General features: G+C 42.5%; 1 protein-coding gene across 2 annotated transcripts in view; it reads left to right on the top strand.

Moving 5' to 3' along the window:
• NUP153 (nucleoporin 153) overlaps positions 1–17180 on the top strand; it is a 77226-nt gene that overhangs the window by 54619 nt on the left and 5427 nt on the right. For both annotated transcript variants that reach the window (XM_047103103.1, XM_047103102.1), the window contains 6 exons: positions 483–608; positions 3606–4235; positions 7518–7712; positions 10820–11704; positions 14925–15281; positions 15945–16217. In XM_047103103.1, coding sequence (XP_046959059.1) covers positions 483–608; positions 3606–4235; positions 7518–7712; positions 10820–11704; positions 14925–15281; positions 15945–16217 — 2466 coding nt within the window. The remainder of the gene's footprint in view (positions 1–482; positions 609–3605; positions 4236–7517; positions 7713–10819; positions 11705–14924; positions 15282–15944; positions 16218–17180) is intronic.

Below are 17180 nucleotides of genomic sequence, written 5' to 3'. Positions count from 1 at the left end.
TCATCCAGATTTTCAATATTACAACTGAAGGATATTTTTAATCATAGGATCAGTTTCTAGAAATGAAATAACTGCTCAGTTGAGTATTTATTTGAAAGTTTGGGTCAATCAGTACTGTAAATTGCTGTGTAGTCAGATGCATATTTCTTGTAGTTTGGGAGCTTGCTCCGGGTGCCATAACCTCTCCAGTGTTTGAGTTTGATTGTTTTGATTACCAGTTAATTTATTGGGTAACAATTATAGTTCATACTTTTTGCCTTTTTGGAGGAGAAAAATGTACAGTATATAGTATGGGAAATATTATCTTTGCTTTCTTGTACTAGCAAATTAACCTTGTATTTTTAAGTAAATTTGTCCATTATCTTTGAATTACAGTGACTTTCATGATGTTTTAGAAGTTGATCCAAATTGGCTTTGAAAGCTCTCTTTAATACATTTAACTTGATCCGGTGCTTCTTCTTGACATAGTATCTTTTCTACAGCTCAAGATACCAATGCAGTGAATAGTACAAGCTGTAAGAAGCAGCCAGATGAAGATTGTGAGGGTCCTTTTAGACCTGCAAAAACCCTGAAAGAAGGAAGTGTCCTAGATGTTCTCAAAAGCCCTGGTAAGATAAGAGCTGCCTTTGACATACTCTAAAATCTTCATTACAGATTTGTGGTCCTATTTTAATGTCATGTGTGGCATAAATTAGGAAATTGACTTGAATGTAGATGTAGTTAGATGCAGTTCTTCTGGAGTAAATATCTTAGAAACTCTACTTGTTTAGAATTCAAAGACTGTCCTAAAATGACATCTCTTAAGGAGGTGAGGATAGCAGGAGAAAGAGGCAAGTGTAGAAGGGAAAATGAATTGCCTTTTAATAGAGATAGGCCAATATGGAATACAAGTAAATAAACCTGATGATCTACCTGCACATATCTTTCTCTGATGAGATGCTGACCTGCCTTGTTCTCAGATTACTGCCCGGTTGTGATCGTCTTATAACAAGACCAAACAGAAAGATAACATTGGATGATTCGAACATACATATATGTAAGGGACAGTACTCACTTGAAACAAGAATTGAAAGCTAGTAATAAATAACTTGAAGGCAATGAATAGAAGTCATCAAATAGGAAAAAGTTTTCAATTTGAAAAACAGAAGATAGATACAATTCCGATTGTGACATGTACTATAGGAATGTATAAATGTTTATAAGGTGATCTAGTCACTCAGAGAAAATTTAGATTTACTTAGCAGATAGATGTGCTCATGAATAATTGAGTAAGAATTTCCAGATAAGAATGGCTTCTGCAGCCAGATTTAGGTCTCTCTGGTCTAGCTTTCTCGTTTTATAGATGAGTACACTGCCTACAAGGGTCCCAGCAATTTAGACGATTTGACGCCATTGGGGCAGAGCTCCAGGACGCCTGTGCTAGTTAACTGAGTGGTAGATATGCATCAATTCATATGCTCTATCTTCATATAAGTTATACTTTGCATTCATGATGCCCACTCCTCCTCCCCTTTAATTTTCTTTAAATAGCAAGAATTTGGACTCCTGTGTTCTTTTGAGAGAAATTAGAAAAACTTGAAAAGGGGGAAGGAAAATAAGTCTCTAAAATCTTGAGATGATTACTGTTAAAATGATGCCAACCTTAGTGACTCAAATTAATCATTAACAAAACAGTACATTTTAGACTACTGGGAGTAAGTGAAGTATATGGGTTTTGCCTTTATGCTAAAACTAGCTCTAGGTTGGATTAATTGTAGCACTGGAAAATCTCAAAATCTTTTATATATCTTCTTACCCTCCACTTTTCTTTTCGTTTGGTGCCATGAGCTGGAAAAACAGGTCACTGAGTTTATTGGCATGTGTAAAACAAAGGTTAATTGGTCCAAAGTAAAGGATTGGAAGGTCATTCCCGTGGATACAAGTTGGAGTGAATCGATTCGGTTCAATGACAGCAGTTCTGGTAGTGCGGAGACTTTTTCAGTTCCTGTTATTCCATGGTTCTGTGCAAATACCTTAATTGTCTGAGTACACCTTTAATGGTTACCAAAAGGGGACCCTTACAGTGTGAAAGGTTCTGTGATTATATTGGAGAACTGTTGGAGGCAGTTTGTCTGCGTTAGGGTTTGGTGACTTTCCATGGGCAGGTCTTTGAGTAGCATGAGCTCATGCTCCTCGAGGGTGGGCTGGGTCTTCATTTCTGTAATTTCTAGACCTTGCCAGATGGTTTGGTTCTTCTCTGTTGGAATTTACATCGTGTTTCTCATTGAACTGTTACCATTTTAAAGTCCTGTATGAACTTAGTATAATTAAGACCAGTCCTTACAACTCCGTTGTACTTTGGAGGGACGTCTGTCTAATATGCATACCTACTCAGCTCAGCTGGGTGTACTGAAAGTAGAGGATACCACAACAGTGGGTTATAAGTGGACAGAATTAAAAGATTATCGACGTTGAAGACATTTGGCATAGCCAGGAGAACACCTGAAGGAAAAAATAGATGCGGGAGGAAGGCTGTGAATATACTGCAGATCTGTATTGCAGCAAGAATGTAGCAAAACCTAGATGCCCGCAGGGTGTGTCAGTAAATTACTACAGATCAAAGCCTCAAATTAGATATTGGTTGAATTATAGTAAGTAGAAATTCCTAGAGGAAGAAGGTGATACACTATAAACAATACATCTTTTGTAGGATTTTAACTAGGTTTGAGTGTCACTTATTGATTATGTGATTAATAAAAACTGCTGGGACACCTGGGTGGCTCAGTTGGTTAAACATCCGACTCTTGATTTCAGCGCAGGTTATGATCCCAGGGTTGTGGGTTCGAGCCTTGCATCAGGCCTTGTGGTGATGATGCGGAACCTGCTTGGTATTCTCTCTCTCTGCCCCTACCCAATTCCTGCTCTCTCTCTCTCAAAATAAATAAACTTAAAAAAACAAATGGAAAACAAAACAAAACAAACAAAACGGCTGCTGGGGCGCCTGGGTGGCTCAGTCACTTGAACGTCTGACTTTGGCTCAGGTCATGATCTCACGGTTTGTGGGTTTGAACCCTGCATCTGACTCTGCTGACAGCTGGGGGCCTGGAGCCTCCTTTAGATTTTGTGTCTCCCTCCTCTCTGCCCCTCCTCTGCTCATGCTCTGTCTCTGTCTCTCAAAAATGAATACATGTTGGGGCGCCTGGGTGGCTCAGTCAGTTGAGGATCCGACTCTTGGTTTCGGCTCAGGTCATGATCTCATGGTTCGTGACTTCAAGCCCCACATCGGACTCCACGCTGACAGCATGGAGCCTGCCTGGGATTCTCTCTTTCCCTCTCTCTCTGCCCCTCCTCTGCTTTCTTTGTCTCTCAAAATAAAGAAACTTAAAAAAAAAAATTTTTTTTTTAATGAATAAATGTTAAAAAAATTTTTTAAATATTGCTTAGGTGAAAAACAACTCTACTTTTAAGTAGCTCATGTTGGGATTTAGGAACTCTGCAATAAATGTGTGTAAATACATGTTCTCCCAGTAATAGCATTTCAGTTAACGTTCTGATTAGAGAGCTTCTCTCTGTGTCTGTCTCTCTCTCTTTTTTCTTTTTAACTTACGCTCTTTTCCCTGTTACAGGTTTCACATCACCAAAGGCAGATTCTCTTGCTGCTCAGCCTACTACCACAAGCCCAGTAGTTTATACAAGACCAGCAATAAGTAGTTTTTCTTCTGGGGGAGTTGGGTTTGGAGAAAGTGTAAAATCTGGGTCATCTGGATCGTCGTCGTGGCAGTGTGATACTTGTCTGCTCCAGAACAAAGCTACAGACGGCAAGTGCATAGCCTGTCAGGCAACAAAATTGCCGGCAAAAGATACTGCTAAACAAACTGGAATCGGAGCACCAAGCAAAAGTGACAAGTCAACTCTCTCTACATCAGGGACGGGTTTTGGAGACAGATTTAAACCAGCAGTCGGGACCTGGGATTGTGACACCTGTTTAGTGCAAAACAAACCCGAAGCGATGAAATGCGTAGCTTGTGAGACACCGAAACCCGGAACTGGTGTGAAGCGAGTCCTTACGCTGCCAGTGGCTGCGGCGAGCGCTGTGCCCGTGGCCGCCGCACCTCCCACCTGCACTGTGACCACGGGCGCCGTAGGATTCGCAGATAAATTTAAAAGGCCCCTGGGATCTTGGGAGTGTCCAGTATGCTGTGTTTCTAATAATGGAGAAGACAGTAAATGTGTGTCCTGTGTGTCTGAGAAGCCAGGTACGTGTATGGCTGTTTGAGATCATTTTGTTGGTTATTTTAGTAGAACACTTACACTTCTCTGCTAAGAACAGCCTTAATATTTTTAATGTTTCAGGATGAGCATTTCCTCCTGCATCTTAATTTTTCTAAGCTGTCTGAGGCAAAATGACTTACCTGGGACTGGATCTGTGTGTTCTCTCAGGATAGCCCAGTGTATACTTATACCTCTTTTTTATGTACACTTTATCAGAAACTTTGCTTTTCATGATCGTTTTCAAAGCTGACTAATACAGATGCTGAAGGAACTTAGAAGGGGCAGTCTTTCTCCACCGTTATCCAGAACAAAATGTCACTTTGTCTCTTTTCCTTGAAGTGCAAGTGAGGATGACAGATGGTCATTCCCAGAGAAGGTTTCACTAAGCGGTAGACAGTCTTGCCTTTTGAAACAGCTGTGGCTGAATATTAATGCGGAGACCTATACCTGAATGCCAGCTGCCAGAGGTGTTGCAAGGATAGTCAATTACTGAGTCACTAATGAAAACATTCTAACTTGACAGCAAGAAGAAGGGAGTTAGGCTTGAGTTTTTCCTGTTTCTCTGTTCAAATTTGAAAAAGTTACTGAAGAGTCCCATCTGGAAATGACTCTTTAATATTTTTGTAATCTCATATAATTATTTGGTACCGATGTATAGTAACATGGGTATTAAATAAAAACTGTTATGGATACCCTGGGAATTACACTTCCTTTTTTATTGCATTATTCATGGATGTGTAGTCTTCTGTCTGCAGTGGAGAGCTCCGGGTTTGTTAGCCTATACCCCGTGTTTGAACACAAGAGGTGAGCCGTATCTCTAATTCTTACTGGACATCTCCAGAGGAGTAAGATTTCAGAGGCTTCGTTCTGAAATAACTTTCTCCTTCCAGCTGGCATACCTCTTCCTCCTCTTAAAAAAAAAAAAAAAAAAAAAACGAAAAACAAAAACAGGCCCTTGATCATGCAAGAAACCAAAATTAATTGAGTTGATTGGGAGAATAAAACTGAGTTAGGAAGTAAAGTGTTACTCACAAATAAAGAAAGCTCATATATTTATTACATAAATCTGACATCATCCCATCAATGATGAACCATCATTCTAAGCAAAAGGAGTGATGTAGTTAAATTTGTATTTTTGATACATTGCCTGGTGGCTTTTTGGAGGGTCGATTTGAAGGCAGTGAAATTTGGAGACCAGAGGACAGATGGGAGGTTGTAGCGGTAATACATACAGGCCCAGAGAACAGTGATATGTGCTGGTGCGGTCAGGTTGGGCGTAGAATACGGCGTAGCTGAAGACATGGTGATTTGAAGCTGTGCAGCCCATGCTCACATATACGTGAGGACTCGGGATGTACTGTAACGGATACTCGGGGCTGGAAACACAAATATGAGAGTCATCAGGCTACAGTTTTCAAATAAGCCATGGGAGCAGAGGCGACGTAAAGTGAGGGCGGGAGGGGGTAGAGGAGATGGCCTAAACCTGCGCTCCGCCATGTTAAGGGAGTGGCAGGAACAAAGCTTTGGAACGGTTCATTTTAAAGGAGGAACCAGTGAGGAAAACCAAAACCTACTTGGCACCGGTTGCTTTGCAGCAGGATGGATTGCAGGGAACGAGAGCAGAGGTCTCGGTGAGAAGGCTGTTGTTTAAACAAGAGGTGAGGGCCGCTTGGCATAGAGTGGCGGTGGTGGGCTCCGCAGAAGGGGATGAGATAGATAGAAACATGTGAGGCAGGAGGAGACGTGAGCCATGCTAACCAGGTAGAGGGTGGCCCTACAGCTGAGAAGGGGACCGCAGGTACAGGTCAGGAAACCGTCCGAGTAGATGAGACTCAAGAGGAGGACAGTGGACCAAAGATGGAACCTCTGAGAGTGGTTTTATTGGCAAGGTGGAAGACAGCATAGCGGTGGAACAGAGACCAGTGGCTGGGAGGGGCGACAGTCAGAGAACGTGTGGAAACGGGAGGTGCCAGATGGATGGCTCTGCTCCTAACACACAGGCTTCTTGATCGCTTTGTGGAGCCACCTTCCCATGCACCCCCCCACACCCCCCGTGCTCCCTACAAACTTCTAGTTCTGTCTCAGAATTGAAACGTCACGTCTGTGAATCCGTTCTGCTGCCCCTTAGTCACTTCCTTCCTTCTTCATGTATCACTTTCCTTTTTGGTGATGGGATTACTGTGTGTGTGTGTTTACTTGCCCCCTTCTTAGACCGTTAGCACTTTTAGAAGGTAAGCAGCATTTCAGTTGTCTTTATGTCCTTAGAACCTTAATAAATGTCTGTTAAATACTAATGCCATGAACACAGTAGATGGTGGTGAGTCGAAGTGCAAAGTGGATGATAGAACACTTCTGTGCAAAACTGATCATTTCAAAGGCAGAGACCTGTGCTTTGAAATCTTAAAATTAGTGTGGTCTGTGGCTGTGTATTTTATGTGTTAGGATATTATTGCCTGCGATTTATATCTTATGTATGTATGTATGTATGTGTGTATATATATACACATATATATATAAATGTGAAAATTTTTTTAATGTTTATTTTTGAGACAGTGTGAGCAAGGGGAGGCGCAGAGAGAGAGGGAGATACAGGATCCAAAGCAGGCTCCAGGCTCTGAGCTGTCAGCACAGAGCCCGATGCAGGGCTTGAACCCACAAACTATGAGATCATGACTTGAGCCAAAGTCAAACACTTAATTGACTGAGCCCCCCGGGAGCTCCAAGAACATTTTAGTTTTTTAGGTTCTGATTTGTGGTCCTGATAATTTTTTTTAAACCATGATTATTCAGACCTCAGATTAAGAAGAGAGCTGTCACTAGGCCGGGTGAGCGTAAGCTGCTTGTTTATAAGATTAAAAGAAATCTGAGATGTCTGTACTGTTTTTAACAATGTGAAGTTTATGTTTCTGGCATTTTATCTGTCTTAATAGGAAACACTAATTGAACACTTAGACTTAGTGGTGTCTTTTTCTTTTTTTTTTTTAATTTTTTTTTTTTTCACGTTTATTTATTTTTGAGACAGCATGAACGGGGGAGGGGCAGAGAGAGAGGGAGACACAGAATCAGAAGCAGGCTCCAGGCTCTGAGCCATCAGCCCAGAACCCGACGCGGGGCTCGAACCCACGGACCGCGAGATTGTGACCTGAGCTGAAGTCGGACGCTTAATCGACCGAGCCACCCAGGCGCCCCAGTGGTGTCTTAAGATATTGACATAACATGACATAACATGGACTGGAAATTTTATGTGTTTCCTCATTTTTTTTTAGGAAGTTCAGTACCTGCTTCAAGTAGCAGCACCGTCCCTGCCTCTCTGTCTTCTGGAAGCTGCCTTGGGTTAGACAAGTTCAAGAAACCAGAGGGAAGCTGGGACTGTGAAGTGTGCCTAGTGCAAAATAAAGCCGACTCTACCAAATGCATAGCATGCGAAAGTGCAAAGCCAGGCACAAAGTCTGAGTTCAAAGGTAAGGCCTGGGTGAAGTGCCTCCTTGTATCATCATTTTATTTTATTTATTAATGTTTATTTATTTTTAAGAAGAGAGAGACAGAGCATGAGCAGGGGAGGAGAGAGAGGGAGACACAGAATCTGAAACTGGCTCCAGGTTCTGAGCTGTCCGTACAGAGCCTGATGTGGGGCTCGAACTCAGAGACCGTGAGATCATGACCTGAGCTGAAGTCGGATGCTCAACTGACTGAGCCACCCAGGCACCCCTCGTATCGTCATTTTAAAGTGAAATATTTGCAAACAGCTTTAGTTTAAAAATTGTTCCTTCTCTTATTGAAAATGCATGTAAAATAAGGTATTGTTTTGGACACTTTGACCTCACATCTGTGTCCGAGTTACTGTAAAGTTAGATTATTAGACTGCACAGCAGTGAGGTATCTTCTCTGCAGCTGGGTGAGGAACTTCTCTCTTGTGTAGTTGAATCTGAGAGAATTTCAGTTACTTGTTTTTCATTGTTAACCTGTTTGGCATCTAGATGAATTTCCTCTTATCTGGGAATTTACACCCCTAGAGCCTTATTGTAAGTACTCTGGATGTGGGATTTGGTTTCCCAGGGTATGTCCCAGAAAAAGAGCTCTCTTCGTATTTTGTTCTGTAAATATAAAGGAGGAACCTCTAAAAATAATTTATGCTAAGACTGTCTATGGAGGTCAAATTTTTCGTCTTCGTAGTCATTAATGATTTATTTCATACTTCACATGAGGTACATTTCAGTCAAAATCTTGATAAAAGCTGGGAAAGAGAAGGGATTTTAGATCTGAAGGAACAGTCAGGGAGAGGGAGAAAGAGTTTAATCTGTAAGGGAATAGGCCTCGAAGGTTAGTCTGTGAGGGCATTAAAAAAGAATGCCAAGCTTTATCTGCTCGTAACCATTCTGTGGACTAGTGGCTTTCAAACTTTTTAACTGGAAACCAATCATTAAACTTTTACATTGTGACCCCCTCTCATGCACAGGGTGTTTGTATGATTGAAAAGAAGTTTTACAAGTCAATTCTTACTCTTTAGTATGTTTAAGTTACCCTGTTTCTCTTCTTTTTTCATTTAGAAGAAAATTACTGGTTATAACCCATAAAATTGCATGACAGTGAGTCACAGCTGGTTTGAAAAACACTGCATTTGGGTGTGGTAGAAGATCCCTACTTTCCAGCCCACTTGAGGTCGTTAACCTCGTGGTCCTTTTCCCATGTTCTCTACCTGCAGCACAGTAATCAGCTTCCCTTTAAATCTGTCCCTTTGAGGCAGAGGTGATAATGAGTTAATTGTCTTCAGCACCTTCATTTTTAACTTCCTGTCTAAAGAAGTATCGCTTAAGGTATTTAGAGACCTTGTGGATAGGCCGCTCTCTCCTGAGATTCTGATAATTTTCAGTTACGTTTCTTAGCAAAAGAAGGGAATGTATCATCATTAAAGAGGGGAAGGTCTGCAGGTCTGAGGGCTTGTAAAGTTTGGCTGTCATTTGTCTTATTTATACGTGGGTAAGCAGAATGAGGGAGGGGTAAATATCTTGGCACACGAATTGTATCTGTTTTGAGCTCATCAGACAAGTACTGCGTTTCCAGTTTACTCAGCTACAAAAAAAGCATTATGAAACCAAGACTTTGATCTTGTCAATATAGTGTGAGCTTCTGCTTATGCAGTTCTTCTGGTTCTTTGATGCTGAAGTCTTTTTAAAAATTTTTGATTAGTAGCCCATTTACAAGATTTCAAACTCCAGTTACGACAGGATTCACAGAGGAAAGTTTATCTCTTGTCCCCATTGGTTCATTCTCCATCCTTCCTCCCCTACCAACAGTAATAACTGTGGTTAGTTCCTTACAACTTTTCCATAGTTTATTTATGCACATGATAAGCAAATTCTATATATTTTTCTATATATAGAAATTCTATATATTTTTATTTCTGTCTGTTTTAGAAAATGTAGATCATACTGCCTTTCTGCCCCCTTGATTTTATCACAGATTAGCTTGGACACACCTTTGTTCTTTATTCTTCATTTATAGCTGCTGGGATCGCATATGGCATTTTATGTGTCTTTGAGTTTCTTTAAAATAAAGACTTATTTAACAGAAGACCATGGGGGAGGGAAAGGGGGGGGGAAGTTACAGATAGGGAGGCAAACCATAAGAGATTGTTAAATAGTGAGAACAAAGTGAGGGTTGATGGGAGCTGGGGGAGAGGGGAAAGTGGGTGATGGGCACTGAGGAGGGCACCTGTTGGGATGAGCACTGGATATTGTATGGAAACCAATTCGACGATAAATTTTATTCTATAAAAAAAATAATAAAGACTTAGGATGTGAGGGTGATCTGGCTGTGACATCTGTCACTCCGAGTGATCTCCAGGGTTGATTTGGCCCATGTGGCTGGCTAGGCTGGTGTCCCCTTCCTCCCTCACGGCTCCATGTGGGTTCCCTCCCGAAGCTGTGCACTGGGCCCAAGAGGATGACCTTGCATGACAGAGGGGGACTGACTGTTGCTCAGGCAGAAGTGTAGAAGTAGCTGCGCTCCCCTCCTAGAACCTCCAGACAAGCTCTCCAGGAGAGCTCCCTGCAGAATGTAGGGTAGTCAAGTTTCCAAGACTCCAGGCACATCCAGATGAGGTGCCGCGTGTGGCTGTCTGCCTTTCTTAAGGAAGTAAATGAATAAATAAAATTAAAAAAAAAAAAAAAAAAGACGTAGCCCTAGAATTGCTGGGTCAGAGGATACATGTGTTTGGAAATTTTGGTAAATATTGACAGTTGCCTTCCACAAATTTCATGCTATTTTACACATCCACCTGTAATCTATAAAGTGTCTCTTTTTCCTAGACCCCTCGCCATTACTGTCTTACCAAATTTATGTGATCTCTGCCAGTGTCCCAGGTGATAAGTGGCATGTCAGTGTGGTTGTGGGGATTGAGGTGTGATTCGTACGCTGAATACTAGGCAACTAGTTGGCGTTCGCTGCCACTTCCTCACACTCTTCACCATAGGCCTTTTCGAAGTTACTCCTGTGTCTCTCTTTCTGTTTCAGGTGTACATTTTGTTTGAGAGGATAGCATTAATTCGGTGTCTTTTATATTTTGAAGGCTTTGGCACGTCTTCCCCGTCTCCGAACCCAGCTGCCTCGTCCTTCAAATTTGGTCTCCCGTCATCGTCTTCTGGGCCTTCTCAGACTTTAACAAGCACTGGAGATTTTAAATTTGGAGAGCAGGGAGGCTTCAAAATAGGTGTGTCTTCAGATTCTGAGTCTCCAAACTCCATGAGTGAAGGCTTTAAATTTTCAAAACCAATAGGAGATTTTAAGTTTGGAGTTTCGTCCGAGTCCAAGCCTGAAGAAGCTAAAAAGGACAACAAGAACGATAATGGTTTTAAGTTCGGACTCTCTTCGGGTTTAAGCAATACGGCATCGTTAGCTCCGTTTCAGTTTGGGGTGTCTAATCTTGGGCAGCAAGAGAAGAAGGAGGAGCTCCCTAAATCTTCATCTACAGGCTTTAGCTTTGGTACAGGTGTCATTAACCCGGCACCTGCTGCTGCCGTCACCGGGGTGACCGCTGAGAACAAGAGCAGCTTCAGCTTTGGAGCCATAGGAGCCAAGAGCGTTTCGGTGGCTCCGTTCACAGGGAAGACGTCAGAAGCAAACAAAGAAGACACGCCCGCCACCAAGGGAGGGTTCACTTTTGGTGGCACGGAGCCTGCCCCCGTGCCGTCTGCCTCTTTGTTCGTTTTGGGAAGGACAGAAGAGAAACAGCAAGAGCCGGTCACTTCTACTTCTCTGGTGTTTGGGAAGAAAGCGGACAGTGAGGAGCCGAAGTGTCAGCCAGTGTTTTCCTTTGGGAATTCAGAGCAAACCAAAGATGAGAGTTCTGCAAAGGCCACCTTTAGTTTCAGTGTGGCAAAACCATCTGAGAAGGAATCGGAACAGCCTACGAAGGCCGCGTTCGCATTTGGGTCTCAAACCAATACCACGACTGGTAAGTATTAAACACTTTTCTTTCCTTCTTTTTTTTTTTTTTTTTTTTTTTTTTTACAAGGCACCTCTGGTATCTGGACAAATGCAGCAGGTCAGGGAATGGTTTACACTGGACATAGTTGAGAGAGACCAATAAAGACTCTCTGGGAAGGAGCCTAGGATTTGCAGTGTTCACTGCTCCAAACCCTTATGATGCAATGATGTTACCTGCAGATCTGATTCTGAGAAATACACCGCTGATGGAGAGCCCCCAGCATTTCCCATCTGTCCATGTTTCTCCCTTCTGTTTGAGCTTTGACAATCAGAATTGGCATACTGCTCAGGAAAGTAGGCCTTCTTTTGTCAGCTCATGAAATATTTTCTAACTAAATCTTTCTGTGCAGGCATTCGTTCACAAATAGAGTTACCCAGTCATCATCAGGCGTCCAAGGAGCATAGACCACAAATAGAGTTAATCTCTGAAACAGAGGCGATTATGAAAACTAAAATCCTGAAGAGAAAATGAAGTAGCATTTTTTTAAAACTTAAAAACGTGCTTGGTGAAATAAAATCGTTCTGTGGGCTGAGCAGCAGAAGAAACACAGATGATAGATTGGTGAACTGGGATTTCCCAGAGCCCATGCCGAAGTGTAGAGAGAATGGAGTCCAGCTGGTTCTCAGGCCATTGCAAGAAGAGTGCTTAGAAGAAGAGGACAGGGCAGAGGAGAGAGCAAAGCAGTGACGGAAGAGTATTTCCTCCCTGTAGAGCAAGACCCTGGCCTTAAAAATGGAAATGGCCCACTCACTGGCAAAGACCAGTGAAATTACAGGACACCAAAGCCAAAATCCTGAATGCTCTCTAAGAGAGGAAAGCTGTTTGCCACAAATAAACAAGTATCAGGTTAGCATCACACTTCTAATTTGTAACATCATATGCTTAAAACAGTGGAGCATTGTCCTCAACGTGAAAACGGTCTTTTTATTTTCTAGAGAGAGAGCACGTGCTAGTGCGAGCACAAGCAGGGCAGGGGTAGAGAGAGAGGGAGAGAGAGAATCTTAAGCGGGCTCCATGCCCAGCCCAGAGCCCAGTGCAAGGCTTGATCTCACAACCATGAGACCATGACCTGAGCTGAGATCAACAGTCAGGCACTCAACCGACTGAGCCACCCAGGTGCCCCGTGAAAATGGTCTTGGGTACCTGGGTGGCTCAGTCGGTTAAGCATCCGACTTCGGCTCAGGTCATCTCGCATTTCGTGATTTTGAGCCCCGCGTTGGGCTTTGCTGACAGCTCAGAGCCTGGAGCCTGCTTCGGATTCTGTGTCTCCCTCTCTGCCCCTCCCCTGCTTGTGCTCTGTCTCTCTCTGTCTCTCAACAATAAATAAATGTTAAAAAAGAAAATGGTCTTGATCCTACAATTTTATATCCAGCCAAATTTGGTCGAATGTGAGGGCAAAATAGAGATGTTTTCAGGCAAACAAAAAAATAAGAATTGAACACCCATGAACACTTCTGAATAATATATTGGGAGCAAGATGAAAAATTAACCTGACCGGGGTGGGGGGGTGGGGTGCGGGGAGAATGGAATTCAGTGAGTAGGTGTGAGCAGTTTGTGTCTATTGTCTGTTTGGAAATTCAAAACACTCTCCAAAAAAATAAAAACTAAATTATATATGATTTGGAAAGGAATAAAAATAAGATCAGGTTTAATCGGATATAATTATGGTGTTACTATACTCTTTCCATTGAAATAGACACTCTTAACCTCTCATTAACCAACTTGAAAGTGAACCAACTTGTTCCATTGTCTGTAAATCATACTAATGCCCGTTTCATATTATGGCCAGCCCTGTCCAGTAGACAGTATTGGAACTGAGACAGTATTGGAACAGTTGAAAAAATGTCTTCAGTAAAGTGGGTGGTTTCAGGATCACCATATAAAAACTAGTAGCTTTCCTCTGAATCAGCAATAAATAGTTGGACAAATGTCACTTGTATTTTCTAACATCTTTAATTTGTGTTTTATAACAGCAACAGAACTTGTAACAGGCTAAATAATTAAAAGAACAGAAAAGACCTATTTATTAATACCTGTTCCTGAGTGAGAATAGTCTCCTGCCCAGCTCCCCCAAGATAATTTGGTTTTTTGTGTTTAGTTGAAGTGTAGTTGACACACAGCATTACTTTAGTTTCGAGTGTACAACTCAGCGATGCCCCAGCGCTGTGCATTTGCTGTGCTCACCACAAGTGTAACTGCCGTCTGTGACCACACAACACTGTTACAGTGCCGTAGACTGTCTTCCCTGCACACTCCCTTTTATCCCGGTGACTTGCTCATTCCATAACTGGAAGCCTTAATTTCCGTTTCTTTTTCTTAACGTTTATTTGTTGTTGAGAGACAGAGACAGAACGTGAGCAGGGGAGGGGCAGAGAGAGAGGGAGACGCAGAATCCGAAGCAGCTCCAGGCTCTGAGCTGTCAGCACAGAGCCCGACGCGGGGCTCGAACTCACAAACCGCGAGATCGAGACCTGAGCCGAAGTCGGTTGCTTAACCGACTGAGCCACCCAGGCACCCCCTTAATTTCCGTTTGTAGAGGAATTTTTGTGGAGCGTGACAAGCTAAGGTCATTTTAAAATTCACATGGAAGGGAAAATGCACAAGAAATTTTGGGGAGAAGGGCAGGCACACAAACAGGTTTACTATCAAACCAGACTATAAAGCTACAATAATTAAAACAGTCTAGTAACAGTAGCTATAGAGGAAACAAAAGCGCACATACTTAGAAATTTAGCGTGTCGTAAAGGTGGAGTCACAAATTAGCGAGTGAAGGACGCGCTGGTCAGTAAAGGCTGCAGAGAGAATTGACTGCTGGTTGGAGAAATGATAATTTTGCTAACATAAATTGCAAAGTCAAGAGCACAGCTGTCTCCCACTATCCGAGCTGTTACCCGTAGTCTTCAGTTGGATGTGTTGAATTTAAGGGATATTTTTATTCTTATTAATCTGAATGCTGAGGGCTTGCCTTCTTCTGTAAGACAAACTTCAGAAGCCGTAAAAGGGAAGATGGATGTATTTGCTTACATCATAATTTAATATAGTGTGTGCATTTGCTGAATGAATTTGTATAAAAAAGTTACTGTTTCTGTTTTCTAGTGAATTTGTGGACCGTAGGCAAGGGAAAAATGCTTTCTGTGATCCCTTGTTCTTAAAGATTTTTGTTTGCATCTTTATTTCTCTCTTACAGATCCAGGTGCAGCAAAACCAGTGTTCAGTTTCTTGAACAACAATTCTTCTAATTCAAGTGCACCGGCCACTTCGGCAGCCGGGGGCATATTCGGTAGCTCCACTGCGTCCTCCGGTGCGCCGGTGGCTGCCTTCGTGTTTGGACAGGCCAGCAACCCTGTGAGCAGCTCCGCTTTTGGGAACTCTGCGGAGGCCAGTACTTCTCAGTCTCTGCTGTTTTCTCAGGAGAGCAAACCTGCAGCCACGTCCAGCGCGGGCTCAGCGGTCACCCCGTTCGTCTTCGGTCCAGGGGCCGGCGGTAGTAATCCTGTAACCTCTGGTTTCAATTTTGGAGCTACCACCACATGCAGCTCTGCAGGTACATTTATTTGCAAAAGAAAAACAGGTTGTAGTTGGATTGTTTCATCCTGTCTGCTCTTAGCAAGTAACCTGTCGCGGGTTGTTACAGAACAGCCCGGGTGCAGTTAGGTCGCCTGCCCCGTAAGGTTACGGGTGTGGCAGCCATTCACTGCGTGGAATCCCGTGCAGTCTGTGTTCGGTTTAATAGAATTAACTCTTAGGAGGGATTTTTCTGATCTCGACGAGAGTGTAATCTTTAGATTTTCCAAGTGTTCTTTTTGAAATGTTAGGTTGTTAAGTAACCAGACACTGGGGCCTATTTCATTAGACGTAGCCCCGCATTACATATATATACATGATGACGACATTAGCTGATTTCTGCAGTGCGTTGAATATGTGGTGAAAATCAGTTATCTTCTTGGATGGATCCCTTTACCTAAAAAAATTTGGCTGTGAAGGTGGGGACTCTTGGCTAATAATTTTTGTTTATATGAATTCTATATGGCTTTACTAAATAATAGGATTGTATTCTTCATTATTATTGAACACTGGCCCTGATGGGACTTGTTCAGCAAGGTAAAGTGAAAAGAGGCTCTCGGTTTGCAGCTAAATTTTTAGACCTTTCTTAAGGATTATCTGGTTGTAGCTGTTAGGTGACGTGATTGTTTCTCTGGGTCTCTAGGATCCTCCTTCGTGTTTGGCACTGGACCTTCAGCACCGTCTGCCAGTCCAGCATTTGGTGTTAACCAAACCCCGACGTTTGGACAGAGTCAAGGTGCCAGCCAGCCGAATCCCTCAGGCTTCGGAGCCCTGTCCTCTTCCGCAGCATTGTTTTCTGCCGCTTCTCAGCCCACGCCACCCACTTTTGGGACAGTGTCAAGCAGCAGCCAGCCTCCTGTGTTTGGACAACAGCCTAGTCAGTCTGCATTTGGCTCTGCAGCAGCTCCTAGTTCTAGTAAGTGTGTGCTGTTCACATAGTTTGCATCCGTACCCAGGTGCTGGTGGCTCCCGACAGAATATGGTTTCTGAATGTTGAAGCCACGTATGTGTCTTAGTTTTTTTAAACGTCTTATACTTGGCAGAATAGAGAAGTATGTGTTTGGACTTTATAATATAAACAACATTCTCAACTTCATACCGTTAAAAGTAAGCGCTTGAAGGTATTCATGTATGTGATTAAAATGTAGTCATTTCTTAGTCTTTGATGTAGATTGGACATTCATTCAGTCCCATTTCTCCCCATCTGAATTTGGGAGCACTCCAGCCTAGATTCCAGCTATATTTTCTAGTCCTCGTTGTGGGAGGTTACGCCCCCAAGTGCAGTGCTCTCCTGGGACCGGACAGCCCCGTTGTCCCAGGAACTTCTGTTGGATGACACTTGACTGGCAATATGTAAACAAGTGCATTGTTTTCAGTCTGGCTAATCACGTTGTACTATGACGTGTTGCCTCAGAATTGCACGATGTGTCTTTTTCTCACTGTGAAATACAACTTCATGTAGAAAAACCTGAAACATAAATGAACAGTGTGATGTTGCAGCAAAACGCTTGTGTAGCCCGCCGCCCAGGAGCCCCTCCGGTCTCCCTTTTTGATCACACACCTCTTTCCTTGCTCTGATGGGTCCTGGCCTTTATGATCATCACTTTCCTGGGGTTTTTTAAAGTGAACTACTGATACGTGAATCTCTACAAGATACCATTTTGCCTTATTTTTAACTATATATATATGGAATCATATATATGTATATATATATATATATATATATATATATATGGAATCTTACTGTATTCAGTGTTTTGCTTCTTGTGTCTTTTGCTTTACTTGTAAAGCACATCCATGTTATTACATATAGTTTGTTCATTTTCATTGCTGTAGAGTAAATCAGTCTATGAACATACCGTGATTTATCCATGTACCG

The sequence above is a fragment of the Lynx rufus genome, unplaced genomic scaffold (genome assembly GCF_022079265.1).
Source record: "Lynx rufus isolate CCGP_SWC_20201006 ecotype Redwood Valley unplaced genomic scaffold, mLynRuf1.p SCAF_6, whole genome shotgun sequence".
Taxonomy (NCBI): domain Eukaryota; kingdom Metazoa; phylum Chordata; class Mammalia; order Carnivora; family Felidae; genus Lynx; species Lynx rufus.
The sequence above is the reverse complement of the archived record's forward strand: the minus strand, read 5'-3'. Positions and strand labels throughout refer to the sequence as shown.